Genomic DNA, 19528 nt, shown 5'->3' with positions numbered 1-19528 from the left:
GGAAGTAACTCAAAAGCAATGTTTTTAACTTGGATTTCTTCCCCAATACTCAAGCAGCAAAACAGGTACCAGGAAACACGTGGTGCCCCCGGATGCCACACTGAGAACCACAGCTTCACAGGTTTAGCCACATGTCATGAAGCCAGCCTGTAAGAACCGGTTCTAGATGAAGCGTTAGTTAGTATACAGAGTTAGTGTAGTTAGTATACAGAGGAGGGATGTTGTTATGCCACTTTTAAATGTTCAGCTATTGTTGCCATACCTTGTATAAACTGCACAAGCTGAGCCACTTCTGGTTCAGAAATAACATAGAAAGAGCCCTTCTGGTTCAGACCTATCATCCATCTAGTCCAGCATCCTATTTCATACAGCAGCCAACCAGTTGCCCAGGAGGGCCAATGAACAGAGCAGAGAGGCCAAGGCCTTTCACTAATGTCACATCCTAGCACTGGGGTTCAGAGGCTTATTGCCTCTGAATACGGAAATTTCCTTTACTATGGTTTGTAGAGCCTGTGGCGCAGAGTGGTAAGCGGCAGTACTGCAGCCCAAGCTCTGCTCACGACCTGAGTTCGATCCTGGCAGAAGCTAGGTTCAGGTAGCCGGCTCAAGGTTTACTCAGCCTTCCATCCTTCCGAGGTCGGTAAAATGAGTACCCAGTTTCCTGGGGGTAAAGTGTAGATGACTGGGGAAGGCAATGGCAAACCACCCCGTAAAAAGTCTGCCAAGAAAACGTTGTGATGCGACGTCCCCCTATGGGTCAGTAATGACTCGGTGCTTGCACAGGGGACTACCTTTACCTTACTATGGTTTGTAGCCATTGATGGACCTCTCCTCTATGCACCTAACCCCCTAAGCCACCTGGGCTCATGGCAATCACGTCTGCCACCAGCCTTTTCCATGGACTCACCAGCTGACCACTCTACCCACAGGCTGCTGGGTTAGACACCATGGACTGGTTCAAGCAGGGAGGACACTGTTGTGTGATTTAACCCATTATCTGCCCATATGGGAATACTGGCCAGCTGCCAGAATTGCATATCTGTGGCGATTTTGCAGGAAGCAAGCAGTACCCAACTTGGTAATGGGTAGACTTCAGGACTGTATTCTTGAAGAGCCCAAATGTGTTTTAAAACGTTTACTGAAATCACAGAATGGAGAGGTGGCTAATGGCACAAACCTGAGCAGTTACCCCAATCTAAGACCATTTATTTCAATGGGCTTAAACTGGTGTAACTACCGCAGCCAGAACTTCACAAAATTGGAAATTAAGCAAGTTGGTACTTCCTGCATATTCTGTACAAACTTTTTTAGATAACAAAAATCTGGTTGTCCCAAGTTAACGCTTTTTTAAAAAAAAGACTGGAACACACTGAGCTACTAATTACTTGACAAGTTATTGGGTACTAGAAACAAAGCCCGTTGTGCAAATAAATACTACGGGCTCTAGAAAGCTGGCGCTGGCGGGGGGGAGGGGCGGGAAGTGCTGGCAGGCGGGGGGGGGGGGGTTGGGAAGGCCTGGCAGGCAGGCAGGGGGGTCTAGGAAGGACTAACAGGCAGGAGGGATCTGGGAAGGGCTGAGAGGCAGGAGGGGTCTGGGGAGGGCTGAGAGGCAGGAGGGGTCTGGGAAGGGCTGGCAGGCGGGGGGCAGGGTCAGTGAGGGTGGAGTAGGCGGTCTTGTTCTTCCCGCTGCATCCCTGGCTCCAGCGGGCTCGGAGGGCGGCGGGCGCATTGCCCTCACCCCGGCTCTGCCAAGAGCTGCGGGCCTCGGCTCTAGCTGGGCGGTGGGCGCGTCACTCTGACCCCGTTGCCCCAGCTCCAGCACGGCTTGCAGGGCGGTGGGTGGGTGTATCACTCTTGCCCCGTCGCCCCGGCTCCACCGGGCAGGCTCGCCTGGCTGTCTGCCGCCAGCAGCTCCCTCTGTAGGTCGTGTTCAATTGCACACTTTTAATCCTGGTGCTCCCGTGCAGCCGTTCCAGGATACAATGTGAATCGTCAGAAACCCGCTAACACAATTATGTTACAGGCTAGTGCAACTGGAGTGTATAAGTACAACAGAAAAATTTAACACATTGAATGTAACACACATTGATCAAAGTGGTATTTAATGCTAAGCAGGTAAGAGTGGTAATCTAACATTATGGAGCTAACAAAATTGCAACCATTCATCCATAGCCACCAAATAAGACATTTCTCATGCATATGACAAATTCGTTTATGTACTGAGGACTGTGTTTTCTGTGTACAGTATTTCCATAAGTTATGTTTTGCACAGCCTCTCCCATTTGAGAATAATTCAAACTGATTATATTATATTTCGTATATGCAAACTATTTTATATACACATGAATATAAAGATTCCCTAAGAGTACCACTGGGGCTACACCCTTGACCTTTCTGTAAAATGCATAGCTTTCTTTCATACCATTTTAAATATTTTCTCTGTTTCCCCCTCCCCCCAAATTTTATAGGTTAAAGCTGCTTCAGTGTGTGATGCTTTACAAAACCCAAATGAAATAACATACCTAAAATTATGTTACATTTAAACCCTCTGGGGAGGACCCCTTACATATTTGGCTTTGAAGTTAATGAATTAAACAAACTAGTGGAAGTTCCAGTTATCTATGCATTCATGAAATAAGCACAGTGCTCTTAACATACATGAAACCTCTGAAGCGGTGCAGTTTTTACTGGCAAGGAAAACTGTAATAAAACACACATGCGCTGCAACATTGTGCTAGACCTCCAAAGCTTTTTTTAAAAGCTCCAGGATGCATTCAGCACTCAAGAATGGAGGGGGAAAGCTTGTTATGTACTTGACACTGTTGGTTGTCTACTGCTTATCTTATACAACCGCTTCCCCCTAAATCATGCAGCCTACAAGCAATCAGAATATACAGTACTCCTCTAAGACCATGGATTGGATCGCATAGATCAGTTTCACAAGAGGCAACACTTTCTTCCAGCTGAAGAAGCTTTACCCAGATGCAGAAAGCATGCCGGGGGAAGACTCCTTTCACTGGAGAAATGTGTCACCACTAACAGAATGGATCTACCTGATCCAACCCAACCTCTCAGAAACCCCTTTCAAGCTGCACCATTTTCTTTGAAGTTTGCATGAAATCTAGTCCTCTTTGACTAATGCCCAAAGTTAAGCATTCAAACCCAGCCAGCTAGAAGTAGTCCTACAGGGCTTCCGATGCAGCATATAAAATGGTAACTGTGTTGAGTGTGCGATTCACATAAGCTGCTCTTAAGTGCCAGTGGAATTAACAAGATTTGCATGACTGGGGCACAGAAAGAATATAAAATGCACGTCCCACAGCTGCCGGGCAGCCCTTATTATTTTTCCTACTGTCCTGGTCAGTTGTCTCAGCAGCTCTGCAAAAAAGCACACACAAAAAATCAGGCCTTTGGGATCACAATCTTGCAGCTAGCAAGGAGTAATACTGAATGCCGCCCAGCTGGTAAATCGTGCCTTGCAGGTGGCTGCATAGGATGCTGCATAGGATTCCAGACCGGAAGGGGCATTACAGTGCAGCATCTGCATACGGGGGACTTCATGGAATTGACGCCTGGTTTGCACGTGCAACAGAACAAAGCAGCAGGAGGGCAGCATAGATGGCGTCGCTGCTGCACACTGTGTGCGCCAGTTTTCAAAACCTGCTTTGCATAAAAACGCTCCCTGCAAATGGAAAACTAACACAACAGGGTGAGAAAAGGTTCAACCTCCTCCCATTTTCTTGGTGGGCTGATTTTCTATTTGCAGGTGATTTTAAAAGACAGGAAACATTCCGAAACCCAATTCCCTACCCTGTGGTTCTGACGTAGTGTATAGTCCATTCTGTGCAAGTTGGGCTGTAACCAAGGCAAATCAACCCTAAAACATCACGGTGATCACATCGTCCCAGAATAAAACGGGAACTCGGGAAGTAAGAGATTGACAAAACCTAAGCTCTCTTTTACGCAAGTGAACTAGTTATGCCCCGCTAGAACTTTGAATTAGAACCCAAGATCTGTCAATGCTTTCCTAGTGGATCTGCGCTGAGAACATTTCCTACAACTGAAGATGGCCTCGACTGCAGAGTTCCACTGTTTTTATCTTACCCCTTCTACAGCTGCCATCCTTACCAATGCCATTACTGCAACTGGAACTCAAAAGGAATCGAAATTAAGCCAATAAAAAGGAAAACCTAATTCTGGAGTGATCTGATGTTTCACAGGCTGTTTTGGTCTACCTTGAAAGTTACAAAAGAAAAGTCTTTATTTATCAGCAGTACTTGAGAGAACTAGGCCCGTAATAAGTATAATATTCATCCCCATATAAATAAGTCACCAAGGCGTGAAAAGCAAGGGGAGCTACCTTCAATTACAGCATACAAAGCTTTCTATGCTATGTCCTACGCAGAAAATGTTGCCATGAGGTTTACAAAATGATCATTCAACCAACTGCTAGTCCTTAAATAGGGAATGCTTATTTGACTATAAATTAACATAGAGAAAGAATCCTTATTCAAGTGAAAGACGAGTTAAATTTAAATGAAGAGTTGTCAAGAGCTTCAACATTAATTCACTGGCCACCAAAGTGCACTTGGTAGCCAAATATTACAAACCTTGAGCACAGTATGTATATATATATATATTTATATTAAAAAAGCCATCTTTTGTTTCTGCTAAGAGTGTATGACAGCGCATAGCCTAAGTCAAGATGGTCAAGGTGATAACAATACTTTTCAATGCTGATTTGCTGCATTTAAAAAGGGACCCGTCGCCCTTTAAGTATGCTTGCCGAGAAACAAAACAAACAAACAAAAATCCCCACACACAACCAAATTGCAAAGTCCTGAACTGTAGTAAAAATATTTCAGTCACAGACTGATTAAAAATGTATATAACTGTGCAGTTCTGAGGTTTAGTGTCCACCTGCACATATTTTACTTGGGTTCCTCAATTGTCCCCTTGCTGAGGTCTGTCATTTTGGGATATTTTACTTTCTTCTGGTCCAGCTCATTCTGAGCCCACAGTAGTAGCTTCAGTAATTTAGCCAGCTTGGGTGTCGATTCACGATTTTCATAGTCTAGAACAGCTTGGTTAACTTCGCTCCACACCTAGAAAAGAAAAACTCAGTTCAGCACCACACACAGAGAACACCAGAACGATCCAGAAACAGTTGATCTTCAGCTGAGACCACCCAGGGTTCAAACACCTCCCTGGGTACGGTGGCTTCAAGACGGTATCGGATCGTTAAGTCCCCATCTATGAAATGGGACGATTGAAAACAATACAGCTGTGTAGATTGCAGAATACTGTCAAGCTCTTTACAAATAAAGGGTTAGATCCAGATTAAATTTTTTGACAGCGGAACAGAACCTTTCTGCTTTCCTCTTCCCAGTATAGCCCACTGATCTCTACAAAATGCTGCTCCTGAGGCAGATCCGCAGCAGGAAGGGTGCTGTGGTGATCACTGCAAATTTGGCCGGGATCCAACCCCAAGGCCTCCATCCTGTGTTTTGATTCTGCTGACAGAATTGCACTTCTGCTGGCAGAAGCAAATCCTGCTAATCCCCCCCCCCTTTGGGGAGTACTACTTCCCCCCTATGCTATTTTCTGAGGGTCCCCTGACTCCCGTTAACAAAGTTTCACAGGAGAGAAGGGAAAGTCCCATTCCATGAGTCCCTCTTAAAGTTTGCAGCCCCTTTACATATTTCTAATAGTTACTAGATCAAATCATGCCTGAATTCTCCCTAGAAGCTAAAATGGCAAAACTGAGGCTATCGTACTTTGGTCACACCATGAGAAGACGAGACTGTCCGGAAAAATCAATAATGCTAGGAAGAGATGAAGGCAGTAGGAAAAGAGGAAGACCTAAAATGAGATTGCCTGACTCAATAAAGGAAGCCATGGCCTCCAGTTTGCAAGACCTGCGCAAGGCTGTTAACAGCGGGGCAAGTTGGAGGTCATTAATTCATAGGATCACCACAAGTCGGAGGCAACTTGACGGCACGTAACACACACACACACAAACAGTTACTTATCAAAACATGGGCACAGAGTGTACTAATATAAGTAGCTGAACTAAATGCAGCTAGCAAAAAGCTCAGAAGAGACCAGTTTTGGCTCAACTTCATTTTTTTCTGAATCAAGACAAAAAGCAGAACTTGTCTTAGAATAAAGACAAAGCTTTATAGGCCTTCCTGGCAAAAAGACTGAGGCAATATGAAATTTTATTCCTACCACATACACAACACTTACTTTCTGCCTCTGCATCATGTTGAGCAAATCTCCAAAAGGCGATTCCTCCGGGTTATCAAAAGCAAGCAGTGCCAGAGTGCGTTCCATTTCCGTCAGGCACTCCCTGCTCTCCTCCCCTTGCTCTGCTAGCTGCGTCTGAGCAAACTCAAGGGCGGCTTCTGTCTCCCGCTGCCGAATCAACTCGATTAAATGTTGTTGCTGCGTAAGCAAAAAAATAAATGTAAAAACATAAGCAGACAACACTGAAGAAAACAGCTTTATTAATTTTTTCCATGCATTATACACTATTTCAAATAATGTTTGCTGAGCTCTCAAATGATACTAAAAACACAACTTGAGTGCTGCTGCTGCAGCACAGTGGTTAAGTGTTTCGGCTGCGAATCAGCACTCTCCTGGTTCGAATCCCACTGCTGCCATGAGCTCAGCCTTGGGTAAGCCACTCCTCTCAGCCCCAGCTCCCCAGCTTTATTGTGGGGATAATAATAACACTAACTTGTTCACTGCTCTGGGTGAGGCACTAATCTGTCTAGAATTATGATACTACGTTGTGGTGCACACCTAACACTTATGAACAAGCCACAGGCTCCCAGTCAGCACTTCTAGCACAAGTTTCTCCCTCTCCTAATCATGGTTTAACATTTGCCCCAGTACTAATCATGATAAGGTTTAATCAGTTTTGACCCGGGACTGAAAATACATTTCAAAGTCTAGGTAAGAAGAGAACCATACTGAGTGTCAACCACAGTTAAGCACTGGTGTTGCTGCAATGCTAAACTACTGTTAAGGCCAACAATGGGAATGAATGGACAATTCACAGGTTAAGAGGGAGAAGAGGAAGGAAGCATACAGGTACATTACTGGCTACCAGGCACTTAATGTTCAGTCCTAACATTGGCAAAGTGCATTAATATGTATCTACAAAAAAGCCACTGTAGAAAAACCTGCCTTCACAATTTGATCAATACCTGCTTAACATTGATTCTTACCTGCAAGTGGAAGTAAAGATACCGATTTGTGTCTAACAATTCTGGATGAAGGCTGTTGATCAGCGCAATAGCTTCCTGAATCTGACCTTTGAGGATCATCTCTCGGATTTTTATTCTTTCATCCAGAGTCTCTAAATCAACACTGGGCTCAATCCCAGACTCCATCCGAAACTTCTCTGCTGCCTCTTTAAAACCCTCTGAAACAAAAGAACCATCCGAATAAAAATACGAATTGCTTACAGAAGAGAACAGAGAGAACAAGCTACTAAGGTATTTCAAGAATAAGAACGGAAAAAACAAATACACCAATGACTCCCACGCTGCTCTTAGAAACAAAGTTAAACATCTGAATTCCGTTCATATCTTTTATTTAAACACTACATAATTGCAAGTACATGCAAAAAGAGGATAAAAACAGGTGTCTATTGGAAATATACTAAGTAAAGAGGTACATACAGCACGTGCACAGAACAGAGGTCGGCAGAAAATTATCGAGGAATTTAATCTACAAAGCTGGTTTAGTGCTTCAGCAGCTGAAAACGCAAAAACCGTGCCCACCCCAACCGTACAAAATGAAAAGTGTCAGGGAGGTATCTGACAAGGTGTGCTCTGGCACAAGGACACTTATGTCACAACAAATGTACTGTTCTTCCATCTGCCACCAGACTCTCCCAGCCCGTCTACAGCAGACAAACATTGCTTCTCTTCTGTCACAAGTCATCTAATTTTCATCTTGTTGATTAGGCCACAAACATGTTTCACAATCATATAGGTAAAAACTAAGTGGGTACCACCTCAGTTTCCAGGTCTCCCTACATGGATCAGAAAAATGGACCACACTCAGTTAAGGACATTACACTACATAAAACAAGAGTCTGACAGCGCCTCAAATTTATTCTAGCACAAACTTTCATTAGTAAGAGTTCACTTCATCAGATACACAGGAGTTGTGACTCACAAAGTTTTATACCAGAATAAATTTTGTTAGTTTTTAAGGTGCCAATCCTGTTTTATTTAGCTGTTACAGATGAATAGGGCTACCCATCTGGATAATTTAACATATGATGTCTTACTGCTTAAAATGCATCTTCTAGGTGTGATTTTGCTAGGTGAACATTTCAGCCTCTCACAAACTCCTATCAGAGGTTATCTGGATCAAACAGTAATAAGAACCTCATGCAACTCTGACTCTATCAAACATATCCTATGCCTGCATTATTTCCTAAGCCATAATTTCCACCAAAACTTGTTTGAAATTCAATTTTTAAATGTACAGCCCAATGCTATACATGATTGCTCAGAAGCAAGTCCTATTACATCCCCAGGTAAGTATTTTTTTCTTTTCAGCAAATGTACACAAAATACAAATAGACACTAAGCATTAAATATACAAAACTATAAATTCTGCAAATTTACATGCTATGAATTCTACAAATCGTGTTCACACTGAGATATGCAAACATTCCACAGCTATTCAAGTTCTCCGTTCTTTGTAAAAATGTTAATTTAATCAAATTAAAAAGTTTCTTTAATTTTATCAAGTCAGTCTTTAATGTTGGAACATGAATCTTTCTTCCAATGACAGACAAAAACCAATCTAGCAATTGTTACAAAATGTAAGCTAATATCACGGAATCTCCTTGTAGTATTGGAAAGATTGTTCAACAGGAATATTTCAGGTGACAGCAGTATAGCAATTTCTAACTGCTCACTGAACCAACAAGCTATTTTTTTCCAATATGCCACAGCATGTGGGCAAAGCCACCACATACGGAAAAAGTGCACTTTGGCTTATTTACAATACCAACATCTATCAAGACAAGACTGATAAAGCCTTGCAGGCTTATATATATATGCCAGCAATGTATCATTTTAAAAATATCTTCCCTAATTGCAGAAATATTGAGAATTTTATCTCATTAGATACTATAAAATTCCAACTTTCCTCAGTTAAGTATAAAGAGGACTGCAGCTTTAATCACCCATTTCAACTTAAGTCTGTTCAGAAGCAGTACATGGCTTGTAAGCAGGATGGATAAAAATCAATGATTTTTTTTAAAAAATCAGATTTTTTTTATTTAAATCAATTTTTTTAATAAAATGTCTTTTGAGGAAAAATCTATCTAAATCTATATATCAAAAATCTATCTATCTAAAATCTATCCAAACTTATCATCATGAAATAAGGGTTAGTTTTTAATTATGTACCATGAGGCTGTATATTCATGCAATGTTTAAATTTTTTGGTAAACAAATTCCATTAATCCATTCACAATGTCATGTTCTCACAATGTCATATTCTCACAGATGCTTGGTTTTACAGTACTCAAAACTGTGAATTTGGGTCTGCAGAGATCACGTCTCTTCTTCACAGCAAAAAGGTTATAAAATAAACATACACAGTTGAGAAAAAGACCTTAATCCCATTGTTCCTTTGCAAATCTTTGTACACAGAACCAACCTCTTACCTCTTAAGTGCTAAATTTCAAAAAATTCAATGAACAGAAGATTGTTTGGAGTAGAACAGATCTGCACAAGAAGCTAAGCGTGAGGAGTCTTTATGTAGAAATCCATGATTTAAATCTAGTCTTACTGAGTAGTGATTTAAAATGGCGATTTAAATCATGATTTAAATTAATTTGATTTAAATCAAATCCACCCTGCTTGTAAGGCCACTTGATATGGGGAAAATCTTACACGTCTGCTCACAGCTGTGTAGACAAGTCTCTGAAGTTAAAACAGTGTGTGGAAGACATTAAGAATGATTTTCCTGTGAAACTTTACGGCACAGGTGGTAGAGCCCAAGGGATGCTCATCACAATTTGTAGAAACTTAGCAAATTCGTATGCCACCTCTCCAGGGAAAATAATTAAAAACAAAACATAAAATGTTATTAATTGAAACTCAGCATTAAAAACCACATCATGTTTAAACACTACATCGCAGTTAAGTTCATCCCTAAGGTATGCTAGTCCATGCTGTTTAAATACCAGAGCAGGAGACATCCACAGACACTGTAATAGTTCACTGTAGACAGAATAAGTTATTTTTAAGTGATTCACTGCCAATTACCTGTAACAAGATAGTTCATGATCAGGCGGTTCATGTCAGCTCTCTGGATGTGTAAATTATTGAGCTTTTCCATCCACTCGTCTTTCGTGATTTCATCGGGTTTTTCTGCATAACTCATTCTTGTCCCTCACTGGCAAGAAAAGGGGAAGATTGAGAACTGAGCAGAACTAATTTAAGTAAATGGACATTTGCAATAATTCTGCAAGGAAAGTGAATAATTATACTATTACTGTCCCTGGAAAACTTATAGGCAGGGGCAGAACATGGGGGACTGAATTTCTCATCTACTACCTACTGCGGAAGCAGACAGTCCTATTCTCCATGTTACTGCGGAAGACAGATCCATTCGATTTGAATCTTCAATTCTGATGGACAGATGGAACTATTATATACTGTACCATGATTTTATATAACGGTTCTACAACATCACTAATGGCAACACCATTTCGTTTTAAGTTACACAGCAAGGTCATTTTAGGAGTGGGATGACCTGTTTTACAAGGAGTTTGGTCTAAGCAATCAATAATCACATTAATTGATGGAACAACACTAAGGCTGGAACTTCACATTACATTAAATGTTTGGCTGCTCTCTGTAAACATCCAAGAATGCTCTACGCCATCCACGATGACATAATCAAGAACTGATTTGAAAGTGGCATGTGCTTCCCTACCACAGGGAGCTCTGCAATAGAATATATGCTTTGCATGCAGAAGGTTGCTGGTTCATTCCACAGCATCTCTACAGAAAAGGATCCCTGGCCATAGGACTGGGAAACACATCTACTTAGGAGCTCAGAGAACCACCACAATCACAGTAGAAGTGCTAGGCAGAGAAATCAGGATACTGGGAGGGAGAGGGGAGAAACCAAGCAAGTGCTTCCATTTGCAATGGCTCCCCCACTTAAGACTCGTATTGCAATCCATCAGTGAGTTGGCAGGGAGGAGAGGACACAAAAAAAAAATCACCCTTTCTGCCTCTTTCATCAAGGCAGTTGCACTGATAGGAAAGGGAGATTGCATTCTTCCCCCCTCTCCACCCAAGCGAGTATCAGTCCGTGCAGGTTCTGAAACCATATGAATAAACTTTTTCCAGGGTCAGCAAGGACTGCTGGGGGAAGAGTGGAATGTGGGAAAGATCGGCGATCCTTGTTCTAACATAAAGCACAATACATTTATGAGGTTGTGAGAAACCTTGGCAGTCATCCAACACAACTACTATTTCATGACATGATGCACTCATAAGCAGGTAACATCCTTTCTGATTGCTCGAAACACTGTTATGTTCACTGTTACAGTAACCCATACAACCACACTGCATGATAGGGGAGTACTATCTTCATCTTGCAGATGTTAAGTCTGAGGCTGAGACCATAGCTTGTGTAAGCCATCTCTTGAGGACACGGCAGAGATCAGACTGTAACTCAGCTCTTAACTACCGAACGCACAAGCCAGTAATTAAACAAATGGCCACAATGCAGAGGTCAACATGGCCTAGATCTTGCACACTTAAGTTTTCTTGTCATTCCTTTGCACATGAACTCAAACAACTTTTCAAACTAACTCAGCTTTAAAAAGCAGCTTGAAAATGGCACAGGGAACAAAACAGGGAATTGCCTTTAGTTCCGAAACTGGAAGGGAACAAAAGGGCAGTACAATAGAAGCTTCTAAACATATGACAAGTAAATGACATCTGTGTCCCCTGATACTAAACCTTCTGGTCACTCTATGAAATTAACTAAAAGTCGTTAGAGAGGCAATACTTCTTAAACGACGTGCAATTAAATGTATGGAACTGTCACACAAGACAGTGATTGTCCCTAGTTTCAACGGTTTTTTTTAATGGTTTGGACAAACTGAACATGCATAAACCAGTGTGGTGTCGTTGCTAGAGTGACAGACTCAGATCCCAGTGACCCACATTCGAAATCCCTGCTCTGCCATGAAAGCTCGTTGGGTGATCTTGCCCCAGTCACACCTTCTCATCCTAACCTAGCTCACAGGGTTGTTGCGAGGAAAGAAGAATGATGTAAGCTGTGTTGGGTTCCCATTGTGGAGAAGGCGAAGTATATATGAAATAAAATAAAAATAAAATATATTTTTTTAAAAAAAATAAGCTTCCCCATACTCCATCAAAAGTCAGTATTGTTACTTAGACTGGCAGGGGCTTTCTAGGATCTCAGGCAGAGGACTTTCACATCTGACTGAGTCTTTAAATGGAGATGCCAGGAATTGAACTTGGGACATCCTGCATGCCAAGTAGATGTTCCAACACTGAGCCACGCCCTCCTCACCAAATTAGTGGGGTCAGGTCTATGATCAAATATTGATCCTGTAGTTTAATAGAATTTGATGGCATTATATCTCTGATTACAAAATTCTAGTAATTAACTGGAAAAGGAGCTGCCTTTCCAAAAGCATCCAAACTTACGGAAACACAACACTGGCCACCTGAAAAATGTTTATGTTCTCATAACAGAAGAAAGTAACCCAGACACCTTCCCAACCACACGCTCAGTTTTTAATTATTCATCCGAGTCACAAGAAGCAAGGCAATCCATTTTCAGTGACCTCAGATGTGCAGCATGAATCAACAACTACTTCGTTCAAAGATTCTATCTAGATTTTATCTATAGTATTGCTGCCTTAAAATAATGTAAAAAATGTGCACAGTGCAAGGGAGCCAAAAAAGCCTTAAGTCCAAGACGAACTGATTTAGGCTGCAATGCCAAACTCACAATGTGAATTGCCTCCAAGAGTCATAGTATTAACTGTGATGTTAGGACAGGTATTAAATAGTCCGGTTTCCCTCAGCTTCAGCTTCCTGTTTTTAAATGAAATAGTAGGCAATGACATTAGCCTATTATTATGGTGTTGATGCAAGAATGAAAAACAAAAGGGTTCTTAGCCTAGCTTACCTAATAGGAATATTCTGATAAAAGGGGCATGAGAGAAAGCATACGTTACCCCAAAGTGCCACGGAAGCAGGATGGAATATAAATGTGGTGAATATTTTTAAAGAACACACAGCCATTTCTAAGAATATGTACTGAGATTTTAATCACACTTTGTTTGGGATATTAACAGAAGTTGGTGGCTAAAAAAGTAATGTTATCTTTCAATGAATTAGTTGCTACTTCCGCATGAGAGGCCATTGGTTGTTGCCTCCACAAACATCACTTTCTTTTTGGAGGACATCATGTTTTATGCTTTACCACTTTAACAATAACAACACGTGTGTGTGTTATGTGCTGTCAAGTCATTTCCGACCTATGGCAACCCTATGAATGAAAGACCTCCCAAACGTTCTCTCTCTAACACAACATAGTGTGCTTAGATACCACTCCTCTAGACAGATTAGTGCCCCACTCAGAGCAGTGAACAAAGTCAGTGTATACCCACAAAACAGCTAGAAGAATCAATACAACGTAAAAGAGGAAAAGGAGGGAGAGGGAAAAGATGTTTCAAGGAATGACAGTTTTAAGGGTGCTTCCATCATGTCCTGAAATGTTTTTTCCATCCCCAACCTTCTGGACCTGAACATGCAGCTAGAAGAAGCATTCTGGGGAGTCTGAGTCCAGTAGCACCTTAAAGATCAACAAGATTTGTAGTGCATAAATTTGCAATAGAGCAATCCTAAACAGATTTACTCAAAAGTAAGCCCCATGTTCCTTAAGGGGCTTACTCCCAGGGAAATGTCCTTAGGATTGCAGCCCAAGAGTCAAAGCTCCCCTCTTCAGGTGTGAAGGAGCTTTGACTCTTGAAAGTTTATGCACTAGAAATCTTGTTGATCTCTAAGGTGCCAATGGCCTCAAATCCTGCAGCTCTACTCCAGAACATGGCAACCCTTCAAAAATTCTCACACTACAGATGCTAATTTCTGTAATCAAGCTGTACTGTAACACTGTACCTTTACAATCTGATTTACAATCTGATAGATTGTACCTTTACAATCTGTAACATTATACCTTTTCAATTGGACATACTTTCTTTGCTTCACCCCTCTCACCTCCTGAATGGGATATAAAGGCTCAGGAAACTCCATTTCAAGTCATATCTGAAGAAGGGAGCTCTTGACACTTGAAAGCTTACACTCTGAAAATCTGAAAAAGTGAGCTGTGATGAAAGCTCACATCCTACCACAAATGTTGTTAATCCTATAGGTGCTACTCAGGTGCTGGACTCAATGGTGCCACAGGACTCAAATCCTGCTGTTCCAGTGGTTAAATGGTTGGATTGTGAATCAGTACTCTGGTGGTTCAAATCCCACTACTACCATGAGCTCAGTAGGTGGCCTTAGATAAGCCACTCCTCAGCTGTACTGTGGGTAACAACAACATTGACTTTGTTAGCTGTTCTAAATGGGACACTAATCTGTCTAGAACAGCTGCTGTAGCACAGTGGTAAAGTGGTCAGGTTGCGAATCAGCACTCTGCTGGTTCAAATCCCACTACTCCCATGAGCTCAGCAGGTGGCCTTGGGTAAGCCACTTCTGTCAGCCCAGCTCCCTAGCTGTATTTGGGGTGGGAGATAATAACACTGACTTTGTTCACTGCTCTGAATGAGGCACTAATCTATCCAGAAGAGCAGTATATAAATGCAGTTATTATTATAAAGGACCTGCTATAACAAAGTAGTAAAATGGTTGGGATGTGAAGCGGCACTCTGTTAGTTCGAATCGCACTACTACCATGAGTTCAGCAGGTGGCCTTGGGTGACCCCCTCCTCTCAGCCCCAGCTCCCCAGCTATATTGTGGGGATAATAACAACACTGACTTTGTTCACTGCTCTGAGTGGGCACTGATCTGTCCAGAAGGGTGATATACAAGCACACTGTTGCTGTTGGCCACCCACCTAATCCTATAACTCAAGTCCTACTAACAACTAAAGTTTCTTTTACAACTGGGTGGGGAAGGGGGTGGATATTTGGCTGCCAAAATACAAAATGTTCCTTCCCCCCCCCCTTTTGTGGTTAAAAGTGATACAAGGCAAGGATCCCAGAAAGCAGCTTCCAGGCTACGAATTATCCTAGAACCACCGCTTTCAAAGTTTTGGCCAGCGCCGTCCTAACCGCAGCCACGCTGTCCCAAGCCCGCCGCCTCTTTCCTGGACGGAGCCGCGAATGGCCCCGAGAAGGACTCGCTTGTCCCAGAGACGAGAAAAAGCAGCCGGCCCCGAGAAAACTTGGCCGGACCGCCGAGGAGTCTGGCGGGGGCCGCGGAGCGGAGGCGGGGACGGAGCCTGGCGCCTCTTTTGACGCGCGGGGGTGGAGAGAGTGCGCGGGGCGAGGCGAAGCGAGGCTCGACTCGCCCGCCCACCGCCGGGCAGCAGCCCTGAGCAGAGCGTCTCGGGGGCTTCCTGTCGCTCTCGAGCGCGGTAGGCCCGAGCGGGGGGCGGGCCCGTCGTCGTCGTCGTCGGCGCCAGGCCTCGCTCGCAGCCTCCCAACATGGCTCCCGCCCCTTGGCCGCCGCCGCCGCCCGGCGCCCAATCCCGTCGGCCGCCGCCTCTTTCGAGCGCCCCCCGGCCCGCCGCCATTTTGCTCACCGAGCGAGTCCGTCGCCGCCGCCTCAGCCGCCGCCGCCGCCGCCCGGACCTCGACGCCAGGCCGCTTGGCTCCGCCCCCCGTCCCTCGCGCTCCTTTCCCTCGGCCCTCACTGGCTGGCCCCGGCTCTCGCGAGAGCTCGGCTCGCCTTCCTGTCGCCAATCGGGTCGGGGGAGGAAAGGTCGCGGATCATAGAGAAAGGGGGAGAGAGGGAGAAAACCATAGAGAGGCAGTCCTAAGGAAGGGGAAGGAATTATTCCTAGAAGGGCTTCTTGTGGTAGATGCTGAAGGAGGTGTGTGGCCTACGCATCTAGTCCCATCATAAGTAGGGTTGCCAACCTCTAGGTATTGGTGAACGATCTCCCGAAATTCCAACTGATTTCCAGGCAACAGAGATCAATTCCCCTGGAGAAGATGGCTGCTTGGAAGGTGGACCCTATGGCATTATCCCCAGCTGAGATCTCTCCCCAAACCTTGCCCTATCCAGACCCTACCACCAAATCTCCAGGAATTTCCCTACCCAGAGTTGGCACCCTTAATAAGCCCCCTTTGGCTCAGTGATAGAGCATCTATTTGGCATGTAGAAGGTCCCAAGTTGAATCCCCGGCATCTTCAAGTAAAAGGACCTGGCAACCCTAATTGGGTAGGAATTAATGTGCCCTGACCTGGATAGTCCAGGTGAGCTTGTTCTCGTCAGATTTCAGAAACTAAGCAAGATCAGCCTTAGTTAGTAATTGGATGGGAGACCTCCAACGAAGACCAGGGTTGCAGAGGCAGGCCATGGCAAACCATCTCTGTTAGTCTCTTGCCATGAAAACCCCACCAGGGGTTGCCACAAGTCAGCTATGACTTGAGGGCATTCTCCACCAGGAGGTGATGTAAACAATCTCCTCCTGAAACCCTGGAGAGCTACTGCCAGTTTAAGTAGACCATACTAATTTTGGATTTGAGTCCAGGGGCACCTTAGAGACCAAAAAGATTTTCAAAGTGTTGGCTTTCAGAAGTCAGAGCTCTAAGGTACCATTAGAATCATAGAATCATAGAGTTGGAAGGGGCCATACAGACCATCTAGTCCAACCCCCTGCCCAGTGCAGGATCAGCCTAAAGCATCTCTGACAAGTATTCATCCAGCCTCTTCTTGAAAACTGCCAGTGAAGGGGAGCTCACCACCTCCCTAGGCAGCTGGTTCCACTTTTGAACTACTCTGACCGTGAAAAAGTTTTTCCTAATATCCAGCCGGTACCTTTGTGCATGTAGTTTTAGCCCATTGCTTCGCGTCCTACCCTCTGCTGCCAACTGGAACACCTCTTTGCCCTCCTCCAAATGACAGCCTTTCAAATATTTAAAGAGAGCAATCATGTCCCCCCTCAACCTCCTCTTCTCCAGGCCCCGGATCATCCCCGTCGCTCTCCTCTGCACCCTCTCAATTTTGTCCACATCCTTTTTGAAGTGAGGCCTCCAGAACTGCACACAGTACTCCAGGTGTGGCCTGACCAAGGCAGTATAGAGAGGGGCTATGACCTCCTGCGATTTCGATGCTATGGCCCTTTTGATACAACTCAAAGCCCACTGTTCTACTGCTACCCACCCAAAAACATACTGATCTTGATGGACCAACAGTGGACAGTCTTCTTAGGTTCCCTGGAGACTTGACCAGAGGCAGGAGAACAGCAGCCCAATCCTAGTTCATTCTTACTCAGGTGTAATCTCCACATTGCACTTGGCAGAGAGTTGAATGTGATATATTCATTGCTAAGTTCAGGGCTAGAGAGACCTGAGATTGAATTCTGTTCATGAAGGTCATTTGGACCAATCAGGCTCTTTAAGCCTAACCTACCACATAGGATGTAAGGATAAAATGGAGATGAAGAGGACCTTGTAATGCCATGCCACGCCACCTTGAGCTCCTTGGATGCAGAGAAAGATGACAATGTCATAGATCCAGGGATGGCAATCTCCAACACACATCTTGAATAGTAGCACACACCAGCCCAAGTTGCTGAGCTCACAAAGCCAGTTCTGCGTCCAGGCAACTGGGGTGAGCCTCTAAAGGCGATTCTAGCACCCAAAGCCAAACAACATGCCCTTTCAGATCAGTGTCAGCCCTGTATGTATCTGGCCAAGTGTTTGTTTATTTATTTACATTATTTATAATCCACCTTTCTCAGTGAGACTCAAGGCAGATTACACAGTGTGTGTCAGTACAGTCAACATCAAAGACATTTCAATAATTACAGTGTCAAAGAGTATATACATGCAAATTTGCAAAGATTAAAAAACCAGCAGGAATCCAATATCAAGGCAAATGTTGGGTGCTCTTGCAGCAACCTTTAGGATCTCAGGCAGAGGTTTTTCACATCACTGACAATCTGATCCTTTTTTTTGAATTCAAGATACCAGGGTTTGATCCTGGGACCTTCTCCATACAAAGACAAGGCTCTTTATCATTGCCCCCTCCCCCCAGAGCAAGCTTATTCCCTATTAAATACAAACAAGATTGCAGCCTTGCAGACAGGTCTTACACATGTTGATGTCCAATCAACAGTGTCCATTACATTTCAAACTTTCACGAACTTGCCTTGGTTTGTGAACCAGTTCGTTCGGTTTGTGAAAACGTCACTTCTGGGTCAGCAGAAGGACTGCGGAGAGCCCACCCCCCACACTCCCCACCCCCCCATTGCCTAGAAAACTGATTGATCAGTGCCAGGCTATCTGCAGTGACAAACTTAAATATGAACCAAATGAACCGGGCTAAAATTCACCACGGTTCGTGAGAAATGAGCTCCAACGAACCACCGGATCGTGAACCACGAACCGGCCCGGTTCGTAACAAACTTCAGTTCGTATTTCAGTTCATGCCTGCCTCTTAATAGGTAATCATTCATAGCCCTGAGTCGAGGCCCATAGAGAAATACCTGGGAATTGAACTGTCATCAGCAGGTAGCCTCCTTACAGACTGCATAATATTGTTCCCCCAGCATCTCCCCCTTCTCTCTGTCCATTTGTTTAGTACACAGAAATGGGACTATGCTTTATAGGGAATAGGGTAGGCTGTATCTAGAAATCTTTACTTCCTCCCTTGGGGTGATGTCTCTGGCAATAGAGTGGTAGAGAGATGGAGGAATTAATGCTGTATTGGACCTCAACTTTGAGAGCATGGGGCCAAACTCTATATTATGTTGGCTATCTCTAATAAGATTCCTCTTATAATTTAGCTGTAGAAATAGGGGTGGGAATGAGATATAGATCAAAACTGTGATGCCAGGGAAAGCAGAGCTTTAACTCTTCCCTCCTGTACCATTTTCCTAACTAAGAATCCCACCCCATTCAGACAGCTTTAAGTTCTGCTAGTAGGGTTACTGTTAATGAATTTTTAGGCCAATTTCATGAAATCTTGCTCTGAGCATACATTCAAGCTACCAGTACACAATATATGTAAACAAGTAAGATAGACCTTTTTCCAATGTCAAGATCCTGCCTCTGGGTGAGACAGGTGTCTGAGCAAAATATAAACATGTTTCTTGTTTTGGTTATTCTAATTAGATAAGTAAGGTTTCAACTTTGTATGCATTGCACCCCCAAGAGAATATCAGATATATGGCTCCAACTTCTCAAATGTTTGTATAATTCATTTGTCATTTAAGCTTGTCACGTCATGTTTTCTGGGAAAATGCATCATT

The 19528-nt window shown here is 43.7% G+C and overlaps 1 protein-coding gene across 1 annotated transcript; it reads right to left on the bottom strand.

Moving 5' to 3' along the window:
* Window positions 1–2074: 2074 nt before the first annotated feature.
* Window positions 2075–15940, bottom strand: GID8 (GID complex subunit 8 homolog). The gene is made up of 5 exons (XM_054981713.1): window positions 15851–15940; window positions 10308–10437; window positions 7236–7432; window positions 6250–6447; window positions 2075–5105 (listed from the first exon to the last, which is right to left on the bottom strand). Exons 2-5 carry the CDS (start codon window positions 10423–10425, stop codon window positions 4932–4934), a joined length of 687 nt encoding a protein of 228 aa, XP_054837688.1. The 5' UTR covers window positions 10426–10437; window positions 15851–15940; the 3' UTR covers window positions 2075–4931.
* Window positions 15941–19528: the final 3588 nt, after the last annotated feature.

This window comes from Eublepharis macularius, chromosome 5 (assembly GCF_028583425.1).
Source record: "Eublepharis macularius isolate TG4126 chromosome 5, MPM_Emac_v1.0, whole genome shotgun sequence".
NCBI lineage: Eukaryota > Metazoa > Chordata > Lepidosauria > Squamata > Eublepharidae > Eublepharis > Eublepharis macularius.
Note: the sequence above shows the minus strand (reverse complement) of the source record. Positions and strands in the feature narration are given on the sequence as shown.